Here is an 11,380-nt window from a genome sequence, read left to right as displayed (position 1 = left end):
TTGGGTGGGGGCGGAGAGGCGGAGCAGAGGGAGAGAATGCGACGGGAGAAGTTGATCCTCGGCTGCGGCCGAATGAGGAGAGATCACGTCCTTTTTACTAAACTTTTCCCTCACTGCGGCGCTACTTTAATAATTCACTCCCCAGTTTGCTTCGCACGCATTCAGATGCGTCGGACCTCACGCCACCACCGCACCCTTGGGCATGACGCCAGCCACGCCGGGCGCGCCGGCGCGCAGCGCGCCGGCAAGCGCGTCGCCGCCCGTAACACGGAACCACGCCCTGACGGGGGCTAGGAGCGCGTCAGCCACCGCGGGGCGCACGGCCTTCGTATACGTCGACGCGACGACGCCATCCACAGCGATATCGCCGTGCAGCGTCTGGGGGTTGTACAAGCCTTCCCTCTGCACGCGGTCGACTCCAGTGACGACGGCGGTGTCGCCGGCGGCGAGCGGGACGCGGTCGCCGACGCGCACGGCGGCGGCGGCCGTCGCGTCGTCGTTGGCGTACACGTAGTGCCCCGGCGACGCGACGAGGGTGCGCGCGGCGTCGGTGCGGATGCGCACAAACTCGGTGTGCGCGGAGCCGTCCGCGTGCGAGAACGCGAACACGCGCGAGAAGCGCCCGCGCCCGACGTGCACGGAGTCGCCGACGCGGAGCGCGGACATGGCCACGGTGCCGCCGGTCTCGAGGAGCACGGTGGCCGCGGACGGGAAGCAGGCGGTCGCCCCGTCCTCTTCGGGGGAGGGCGTCGGCTCTTCGAGCGTGTCGATGGCATCGGATTCCGCGGACGGCGCGGGCGTCAACGGCGCGGGCGTCATCGCCACGGGCTCCGTCATGACCGCGTCCGGCTTCTCTGTGACAGGCGTCTCGGAGGCGGGCTTCTCGGAGTCCGGGAGTGGCTGCTGGTAGAGGCAGGCGCCGGAGAGGTAGCGCGGGACGATGAACATCCAGCGGGAGCCGAGCTCGAGCTTGGTGGAGTAATTGTTGATGAACATGGGCCCGTTGAACGGGCGGGAGATGAAAACGGTGGAGCGGTCCGGGAAGGCGACCTTGCCGCCGCAGACGCGGTTCTTCTCTTCGTAGCCGAGCAGAAACTCCTCCCCGTAGCCGAGGTGGGCGGATAGGGCGGCCATGTTGGGGCCGGACGAGCCGAGCATCTCCGTGAGACCCTCCGGAAGCGGCACGGCGTTCGGCTTGGGCTTGAGGTCATTGTCGAACGAGGCCGAGTCGTACAAGACGAGGGCCTTACCACCCTCCGACAAGGGCAACGAGTCGCAGCGCTCACCGTCGACAATGATGGTGTTGTGCGCGAGCTTTGTCACGCCATCGACGACAGCCCAGGTGGTGTGCGTGATGTTGAGCGGGCAGGTGGTTTCCGGCGTGCGGTCCTCGACCAGGTTCCACGTGCCGGTTATGTCGGAGACCGTGGCGGTGCGCGCGAGAGTGTCGGCGAGCGCGATGGGGAGGACGCAGAGGAGAAGGAGGGCGGAGTGGATGCGGGAACCGCAGTACATGTTGGATAACGGTAGGTTGACGACGCTACAGACGAGGATGGGTGCAGAGAGGGGGGATGTCGGCTGGCGTGACGGAAGCTCGCGGTGTTTATTCCGTTAGGCATTGTGATGGAGGAGCGGGGCGGCATGGCGAGCGAGAGGCGCGATAGCAGCGGGCGCGAGAGCCGTGAGTTGAGGCGGGGGGACGGCCCGTGCGAAAAGGGCGCGAGCGTTGGGGCGCGGGCAGCAGCGCTCCACGCGCGGGAGTTGAAGGCGGCAGGACGGGAGAGGGTTTTGCCCCGGCGCTCGCATTCGCCGCGAAGGGCGGCGGAGATGCAGCGTGCCGCGCGTGCATTGGACGGCGCGGCGGAATGATGGCGGTCCGGATGCCGCGCGAAGAGGCGGCGAGATGGCGGGCTTTGCCCGCGACCTTTCTCGGTTTTAAGGGGGGGCGGACAGGCAGGGGGCGGAATCTGCGCGAGGGATGGCCAGCGGGACGGCGATGCGGCGTGTATGTGTGGGCAGAAGGCGGGCACTGTGTGTTTCGGCGCGGGGGTTTCGGCGCGAGGGTTTCGTGCGCGGATGGGCGGGACGAGGAATGGGGGTAGCAAACAGTCGGGCCGTGTCGTACAGCTGTGCGGTATGCGAGTACGTGTTGGGGAGAGTGAATTGTGGCAAAGATGGGGTCCAATTTACATAATTCACATGAGCCTGCCGCCGCGAAAACAGATTAAACTTGCATACCTACCGCCCCCCTCCGCCTCCTTCCCCGCCGCCTTCCCCGCAACAGCGGCGCAATCGGAACTCGCCTGAACCGGAGATTTTCCCCCGCCCCCGCCCCCTCACCATACCCGTTCAAGCCAAGGGGGGCCGTGACTCACGTCCACCCCCATCCCCCAGAACACGCCCCTAACAGGCGCGAGCAGCGCATGCGCCACGCGCACATCCACGCTACTTGTATACGTCGTCGCCCACACCCCGTCCACAACGATATCCCCAGTTGCCGTCTGCGGGTGATACAGCCCTCTCCCTTGCTCCCAGCCCACCCTCTGCACGCGTGCATACGACCCATCGCCGCGTCTGAGCCGATCCCCCGCTCGCACGCTAGCTGCCACCGTCGCCCCGTCGCCCCCGTACAGCACATGCCCGCCACTCGCGCGCACCGACTCTCCCGTCGCCAGGTCCACACGCACGAACCACGCGTGCGCGCGCGCTGACCGGTGCGTGAACATGTGCACGCGCGCGTGCTTCCCCCCGCCGACGGCGACCTCGTCTCCGACCTGCAGCTCGCGCATGGCGACGGCCTTGCCGCCGCGCAGCGCCACGCGCGCGTCCCCGGGGAAGCACTCCCCGCGCCCGGCGACGGAGCCCTCGAGCTCGACGCCGTTATCGCCGCCACCCGCGTCCGTCTCCTCCGCCTCGGGCTCCTCCGCCTCGGCGCTCGCGCGCGCGAACCGGTTCAGCTCGGACTCGTACACGCAGGCCTTTGCGCGCTCGCCGACGACCACCATCCACTTCCTCCCGCGCGCGAGCGTGGTGCGGAGCTTGCGCACGGAGACGTCCTCGCGCGGGCGCAGCACGAAGGCGGTGGTGCCGCGCCGGAACACCGCCGACCCGTTGCACACGCGCGTCGCGCTCTCGAAGCCGACGTAGTACGACTCGCGGCTCTTCTGCATCGCGCTGCGCACGCGGCGCGCGGGCCCGGGCCGCCGCAGCGTCTCCAGCAACCGCGCCGGCACGCGGTAGGTCGAGCGCGGCATGCGCAGCTTGCGGTTCACTGCCACGTGCGTGTACAGACGCAGGCGCCGCCCGCGGCGGCGCTCGTTGGACCTTCCGCACCGCAACCCATCCTGCAGGATCTTGGAGTGCAGAACTCGGAACGGGCCCTCGCGCTGCCGCGTGAACCCTAGGTACTGAATGGTGCCGGGGCACACGGCCTTGAGCTCGGCTTCCACCAAACGCCACTCGCCGAGGAGGTCGGCGGGGTACGTGCGTCGTGCCGTGGGCTCTAGGTCTTGTGAATGGGTGTGGAGGAGGAGGGGGAGCAGGGCGAGGAAGGGGAGATGCCAGCGCATGGTGGAGAGCGTTGCGATGGTGGAGGGGGAAAGCGGTTTGCAATGGGAAGGCGTTTGTAGTTGGAAACTTGAGAAGGGCGAGCTGGTGGTGTTAAGGTAAGGGGGGCCAGTTGAAAATTAAGATCAAGGGAGGGCCTGGGGGAGGGCACACTGTGTGTAGACACGACGGGGGTGCACGACGAGGGCAGACGGAGCGGAGGGACGAGCAGTGGAGGAGCATTGGGGAAGACGGTAATATATCGTGGTGTTGGATAAGGAAACGTGTGTGTGCGTACGTATGAGGTGTTCCCTACGAGGATTTAGTAGATGGGTGTATCCGGGTGGCGGGTGCGATTGGTCGGGCTACGTCTCGCGCGGTCGGTGCACGGGCAAGGCGGAGTAGGAGAGCAACACACGTGGAGAAGAGAGAGGGCGTTGGGTTGGTTTGGTTTTCTACGGTATGAAGGGGGCTGGGGGCGATGGTTTTTGTTTCTGGGACGGTAGGCGGAACGGCAATGGAGTGGGTTGCTGTCTGCGTGCCCCGTCGCATCGTGTAGAGAGCGGACGTTATATCACGGGATATCGGAGAGGCGGATACTGCAAAGACTCATACAAGTCAGTAGTGCGGATTTCAAGCGCAGACGGCGGCAGGTAGAGGACGAGCTGAGTTTGTACGATATGGGTGCTCATTGCATTAGGTGAGTGATAAAGTTGCTGTTGCTGAATACGAACGGGCAGGAGTGCAGGCAGGAGTGCAGGCAGGAGTGCAGGCAGGAGAGCCCACCTGAATGCCACGTAGGTGGTGAAGGCCACCACGTGTCGGGCCACCACGTGTCGGGCCAGGAGGAGGAAATAGGGGAATGTTTGTTTTTTGGTTATTTTCAAGGACGCAAGCGGGCGCACGCCGTAAAAGGGGAGATTGTGGGTGATCTAGGAAAGCATTGCTGCGTCATGGCGGCCCCCAATCACCGGGCCACGGTCCCTTTCCAAGCAAACACAGCCGTAGAGCTTAAAGAGCCTAAGAGCATGCCCACCAGTTGGCGAATCCAATCCAGTTACTTTAGATCCTCCCTCATGGTCCCTTTCTTGGCAAACACAGCCGTAGAGCTTCGCCTTAGGGTGTGTCTTAACATGCCCCGTTTTGCTGCGGTTTGCTTTGCCTTGCCCAAAGAAGTGACTTGGCGTGCTATGAGTGGCTCCTACATTTTAATTTATGTGTTTAAGAAAAGCAACGGCTTAAGAAGCATACGGTATTTGTTAAGAATTTAAAAGTATTCCTGGCAAAACCGGGCAAGGCAAAGCAAAAACCAGCCTGTTAAGACACGCCCTTAGATACTCCCTCATGACTCTGCATTTGATTACGCCATGATAATTAGAGTGGGCTTTCAATTGTCCATCCACACCCATTCACCTCGTCACTATCACTTTTGCTCTGCCCTCTCCCAACCCGGCATACTGTATGCTGCAGCACTGTATGTACAGTACCAAGGGTACAGTACTGTAGTACAGTATCAAAGTGCACTGTAATTTGGTGCGATAGCACGCAAATGCGGTACTCACGGAGCTAGATATACGTATGATACAGACTAGGACAGCACAGAGCCGACTGACGTGTTCAGCGTTGCCGCGCTGTAAACGCGCACCCCTTCGCTCACCTAGACACAAGAGTGGGCATGCTCCATAGTCCACTTCACACCGTTTGAACAACGAAAAAACCGCAATTCAACTGATTCCACTCCACATAGACCGGTCCTCCGGCTAACAATCCTGAGCCTGTATTTTTCGTTGCATTCACATGTTAGACTTGCTCCCACTCCAACAAAACAACCCACCTTACCTCGTTGCCAGTTCCTCACCTGCCGCCTTTTTCACGCATCTATCCTTCCTGGTACTTTTACTACTGTAGGACTTGACCTCGTCTATCCATCTCATGGTTTACACTTCGGCGTGCTAACCATATTTCTATAATGCACTGACGCTTCTCGTAGCCATAGAGTTTTTCTTTCCATTTGACTCTAATATGGACATAGCTTGACATCACATGATCATGTGTATACTCGAAGTAAGCCCCAACTGTGACACCAAATCAGCATACTGTACTTGTCTTTAAGCTCCAGAGTTCCCCTCCCAATTCAGCGTGCTGGTTGTGAGACCCCAGTATCTCGTCGAGACGTGAATTCTTCACATGAGACTATGCCAACAATGCCCGTACTTTCTCGTGCATGTTGCCCTCCGCCGTTGTCGCCGTGGATTCATAGAGACATCCTTGCTATGGTAGTCTGTGTGTTACTGCATGGTTGCCTACAAGTGAAGGATTTTGCATCCCATCTCTCACCTGAACCAACTTTCCTCTTTTCATTCATTGGTGAGTAAACGGGAAAACCACAATGTGCAACAAGGACCAGTTGTGTTTGCAGCATGAACGCTAGTCTTCTCACCAACAGAGGCGTAAGATAAGCCATGTTACGAGAGGCAATTGCACCCAGTATAACACGAAATTCTTGAAGAATGGCGCTGTGCTGTCACCTAACTGATCAGTTGAAAACCCCTCTGCTTTCAGTCATTCCAATACCACTCGCTCATGTATTCGGTCCTATCTTGTTGTCACCTTTTCTTCTGTCACTATGTCACTCCCTCTTGTGGTCCTGGCATTTATACCTCCCTTTATGGGTCAGTTGGTTCTGACATAGCTTACGTCTCCGGCTCTCAAGCCCAATGTCTGCATACCTTCATAAAAAAAATTCCAGGCCTTGTCGTGAACGAACAACAGTTCGTACAATCCTGCAGCAAGAATCTGGTGGGAGACATCTTGACTACTTTCATTCCTCTTGTCGTGATTTGAAAGCGCAGAAATGGTACAACACAGAACAAAATATTAACCCGATACTTTGCAGGTGGGGGTTACCGCAATCGACAATGCCGCCGTCCATAAGTAACCCGCAAGTGATAATGCTTTCATCCATAGTAACCGCAAACAGTCATGCCTCTATCCACAAAGAGCCACGTCTATGTCTTGAAAGCACGGAACACTCAGGGAATCTACCGTGCACTGTAATAACTCTAGTGCTTCGATGCGAACTTCTTAAATGGCATGTGTTAAATGTTGAGCTATTTGGTATTGGTCAGACCTCAGATCCGCATCAAGTATAACGCAAATTTCATCAGAGCAGCAGTAATTTTTAAGTCCTACTTCATGAATAAGTATGTTTGAGCTTTAGTGTGTTTTTGGTCTTGGCGAGGAACAGCGGGGATGAGATGTCTGAGGGCGAAAACAGCGGAGCGGTAGTGGTGCTGGGGCGGTGGGAAGAATTGCAGAAAGTGGGAGCGGAGGTGGCCACAAAACCCAAAAAAGGAAACGAACATGCTCTAACGTCTTCATGTACGCCAGGCATCGATTGCAATGTTTGTACTGCTGCCGTCGGAAAACAGCAGAAACACAATTTCGAATCATTCAATAGCTGATGATTTCTTTTCTCCCTGGGAAACGCAGCTGATCGTTACATTTTCATTTAAACTAGGACTGGTGTAGTTATCAAACGTGAGAGTTTTTCGTCTTCCAGAAGTTGGGCGCTTGGTTCATTGTGACGAAAGTTTGCGTTCCAGACGCTTCAGGGCGAACCAGTTGCAGATGGGATGCAAGTTGGCAAGTAGTATTCCACAGCGGGCAGACGTAGTTGTTTCCGGTCACAAAACCTCAGAAAGGGACCGCTTATCTTTAAGTCGTCTTTACCGTGTTGGGCTGTCTTGAAAATGATGTACGAAACGGATGTACATTTATGGTTTTAGGATCAACAACTCGAAAGCGGACAGGTAAGCCGGCCTGGTTTAGGGTGGGAATGTGAACTTTCAAAATATCTTTCTGCTCTCAGCATTTTTGTCGAGAATGTGAATGCTATTGAAACAGCCGTGTGTTTGGCGTAAGAAAGATGTGATACAGAAATGAGACAAAGGTGATGAAGCTGTAATCTCTTTGAAACAAGTTTCTTCTTAGGATCATGACAACGGTTTATGTCAGTTTGTCGCATTGCTCCCTAGTCAGAACAAAGGTTCTTTTCTTCCCTTTCTTCATTTTTGAATACGAGCATGCTCTTTGTATTGTCAGGACCGATTAAGCTGCGCTTCAACAGGAGGAGAAGAGGGTAACTCAGCCCCAACGACACCGCAAAATACGCCATGTCACTACTGAAGAAGGAACAAATTGTATTAATGAAGGGCCCCATTGTGAATGCGAGTCGCAGAGCCGCATAACGGAAAAATAACTGGAATCACGCAACCCATTCCTATTGTTGGAAGGAGAGCTTCTTGTTTCAAAATACCCGCTGCTCAGTGCCCCCAGAATACGTCATGTCAGATAAACACTGAAGTGTTGCATGGCTGAACCAAACAACAATTGAAACATTGTGAGGTAACTGCTAGTACTGGATCTCCTGTGAGTTTTGCAGGGGTAGGGACGGAACCGATCTGGATGGAGTGGGGCAGTTGTCAAGAGAAGGCTCCAAGTTGAACTGACGTTATGAGTATCTTTCGCGGCGAAGGGGGTGAGATGGACATGTGTGTAGAACAGGTTGCTGTGGCGAGTGTACCGGCCCCCTGATGTCAAATCTGTTGTCGCCGTAGAGACCCAGTCACAACACGAGTTATGGGGGTTCCTTCTGAAGGTTCTTGCCTCATATTTCATAGATGGACATGTCGAGGGTAGAACGCGGGCAAAATAGATGGTAGGTCTACCCAAGAACAACAGTAAGCACTGACAACTAGTCAATTTACGTCTCTTGCGGGTATCAAAGGTAAGTACAAGTGTTTTAATGGCAAAGCAAATGCGTGTGTGCATCAGAGTTCCGGGAACAGATCGTCGCTAAGAAGGAACTGCAGTACGGTACGACTATGCGGCGCATACAGTTGGCAACCCACGTTGCGTGGGTTGTCAGCTGCAGACAACCACAGAACTGAAGTATACAGGCAAATGCGATCTACGTTTGAAATCCGACACATCATCAGCCTTCCTCACCTGGTTTACAAAATGTGGTCGTGAAACTTAGATTTGCTGCAAAGTTGGGATGCCCAGCAACCCTAGACACAACTGCAACGTATCTGCGGAGATCTGGCACAGAGCGAGCCTACTCTTCTGGAGCTCTGGGGTTTCGGCGTGTACGACTGGGCACTGTTCGTAAAATTGGTTAAACCTCGAGGTGATATTCTTGACGTACTCGCACAGGACGTGCGGTAATAAATCTCTCTCCAGCTCGGACAAAACCTCTGGCAGGCGAAGGAGGATCTTTGCCAATGCTCTCTCCTCCGGCTTTTCGAACGTGAAGCCGACGGCGCCCAACTCCGCATTTCCCTGCAGCCCTGTGGCCGCGGAAGCCGTGCGGTAGATGCCCTGGACGCGCGCAAAGGCATACATGATATACGGGGCAGTGTCACCCTCAAGCTTGACCATTTTGTCAAAGCTGAACTTGTAATTGCTCGTGCGGTTGTTCTTCAAGTCGGCGTACTTGACGGCGGCAATGCCAATCACCTCGGACATACGCGCGAGCTCGTCTTCGCTCCTCCTCTCCGGAGCGTCCTCGCCATTCGCGGCGGCCTGCGCTGCTTCGTCCGCGGCCCGCTTCTCGAGCTCGGCTCGGACGCGATCGCGCGCCTCGTCCAGCAGCTCGGACAGCTTCGGCACGGCGCCGGACCGGGTCTTGAACTTCTTTCCGTCTTCTCCCTGGACCAGGCCGAACGGGACGTGCTCCAAGCTGGCTTGCTCCGGCAGGATCTCTGCCTTGCGCGCGACGGCAAAGATCTGCTGGAAGTGCAGGCTCTGGCCAACGTCTGTGACATACACGATACGATCAGCTTCGTCCACACCCGTGCGGTACTTGACGGCGGCCAAATCCGTGGTGGCGTACAAAAATCCGCCGTCTGACTTGCGGACGATAACCGGCAACGGTTTACCATCCCGGCCCTTGAACTTGTTGCCCTCCAAAAACACGACGGTGGCACCGTCACTCTCTACGGCCAAGCCCTTCTCCTCGAGCAACGTGACGATATCCTTCAAAAACGGGTTGTAAAAGGACTCGCCCCGCTCGGTCAAGCGGATGTCTAGGCGGTCGTAAATCTTCTGAAACTCGATCCTGCTCAAGTCGCAAATGAGGTTCCAGGCGCGCCTGGTGTCCGGGTTTCCCTTTTGCAGCTGGACGACCTCCGCGAGGGCGGCGCTCTTGAAGTCGGGGTCGGCGTCAAACCTGGCCTTTGCCATGCGGTAGAACTCGACCAAGTCGCCGATGCGCGCGGCGGCGGTATCCGTGGGGCCGTTCTCCTGCAGCAGCTCGGGGCATTCAGACTTCATGTAGGTGATGAGCTGGCCGAACTGGGTCCCCCAGTCGCCCGTGTGGTTGAGGCGGATGGTGGTGTGACCCAGAAACTCGAGGATCCTCGCCAGGGTGTCGCCGATGATGGTGCTGCGCAAATGGCCCACGTGCATGTCTTTCGCGATGTTGGGGCTGCTAAAGTCGACGACGACGCGGCTGGGGTCGGGGCGCTTCGGCACGGCCAGGCGGGCGCGGTCGGCCAGCATGGCGGCGAGCTTGGCGTTGACAAAGGTGTCGCTCAGGGTGAGGTTGATGAAGCCGGGGCCCGCGATGGAAGGCTGATCGCACACGTCGGAGACGTCAAGCTCGTTGAGTATGCTGGCAGCGACGTCGCGCGGCCTGACCCTGAGCTTCTTGCTGAGGGCCATGGCGGCGTTGCACTGGTAGTCGCCAAAGTCCGGGCGCGTAGCCGGGGTGAGCTTGGGGTCTTGGGCGGCGGAGTCGCCGAAGGCGGTGCGCATGGCGTCGACGACGCGGCGCGCGAGGAGCGCGCGGGTGTCGTCTGCGAGGGTGGCCATGGCGGGCGGCGGCGGCGGCGGGGCGGCGGCGGCGGCGACGGTGGGGGGCGTGGTGGTGAGGCGGCGTGCGCGGCGCAGGTGGGGCGGCGGGTGCGGGGAAGGGGCGTGGTGCGGGCGGCTTAGAAGCGGCGGAGACGGGGCGAGGCGGAGCGGGAGGTTGGCGACGAAGGCCGACGTGAGCAGGCGAGGGGCCATGGAGTGCAGGCGCATTAGGTACAGGGGGATGACGGCGCGGGGGGCGACGGGCCGCGATCGTTTTGATGCGTACGTGTGTGCATCGCTGGGGACGAGATCTGGTCATCCGCAAGCCAATGATCATCTCCCTTTCCTACACTTTCGCGAGCCCGCCCGCACACGTGTAGTAGACCGTGTACACCGTGCACACCTGTACAACAGCACACGTGTAGTACACCGTGTACACCGTGCACACCTGTACATGTGTCAGTTACACGTGTGTATTTCTACGATCCTAAACATCTGCTCTTGTTGCTTGCCTAAAACCAAACCAAAAGCTCACCTCCTCCTCTCCTCCTCCGCCCAGGAGGACTAAACACCAAACAGCTCCGCAGCACCGACCGCACTCCGCGCCATGCCGCCCGACCCACCGCTCTCCACGCCACCGCTCTCCACGCCACCGCTCTCCACGCTACCGCTCTCCACGCTACCGTTCTCCACGCCACCGCTCTCCACCCGACCGCTCTCCACCCGACCACTCTCCATCCGCGCCTCGCACCCGCCCTTGCTCGCGCTCTTCGTCGCGCTGTTCACGGCGCTGCTCTCCATCCTTCTCACGCACGTGCTGCAGTCCAAGTGGCGGCGCGTGCGTCTGCCGTTCCTGTCCGACGCGCACTACGACGCGATCCAGTCGCCGATCTTCGCGGCGACCACCGCGCTGACGGCTGCGTGCGCGCTGCCCGCGGCGGTGTGCGTGTTCGCGGTGTCGCGGCAGCGGGCGGCG

General features: G+C 58.4%; 2 protein-coding genes; one reads left to right on the top strand and one right to left on the bottom strand.

The window, feature by feature from the left end:
- Window positions 1-2,076: 2,076 nt before the first annotated feature.
- Window positions 2,077-2,307, top strand: CHC_T00002718001 (hypothetical protein). The gene has a single exon (XM_005713807.1). It carries the CDS (start codon window positions 2,077-2,079, stop codon window positions 2,305-2,307), a length of 231 nt encoding a protein of 76 aa, XP_005713864.1.
- A 6,021-nt stretch (window positions 2,308-8,328) lies between these two features.
- Window positions 8,329-10,422, bottom strand: CHC_T00010186001 (Arginyl-tRNA synthetase). XM_005713806.1 is given in 2 exon segments: window positions 8,329-8,583; window positions 8,584-10,422. The coding sequence occupies 1 exon segment, from the start codon at window positions 10,420-10,422 to the stop codon at window positions 8,584-8,586; it is 1,839 nt and encodes a 612-aa protein (XP_005713863.1). The 3' UTR covers window positions 8,329-8,583.
- Between the last annotated feature and the right edge of the window lie 958 nt (window positions 10,423-11,380).

Source organism: Chondrus crispus, genomic scaffold (genome assembly GCF_000350225.1).
Source record: "Chondrus crispus Stackhouse genomic scaffold, scaffold_153, whole genome shotgun sequence".
Taxonomy (NCBI): Eukaryota; Rhodophyta; class Florideophyceae; order Gigartinales; family Gigartinaceae; genus Chondrus; species Chondrus crispus.
This window is presented reverse-complemented; position numbering and strand designations above follow the sequence as displayed.

Bases quoted from the DNA above. Each gene is read 5' to 3' on its own strand.
- CHC_T00002718001 (XM_005713807.1), top strand. From the start codon at position 2,077: ATGGGCGGGACGAGGAATGGGGGTAGCAAACAGTCGGGCCGTGTCGTA.
- CHC_T00010186001 (XM_005713806.1), bottom strand. From the start codon at position 10,422: ATGGCCACCCTCGCAGACGACACCCGCGCGCTCCTCGCGCGCCGCGTC.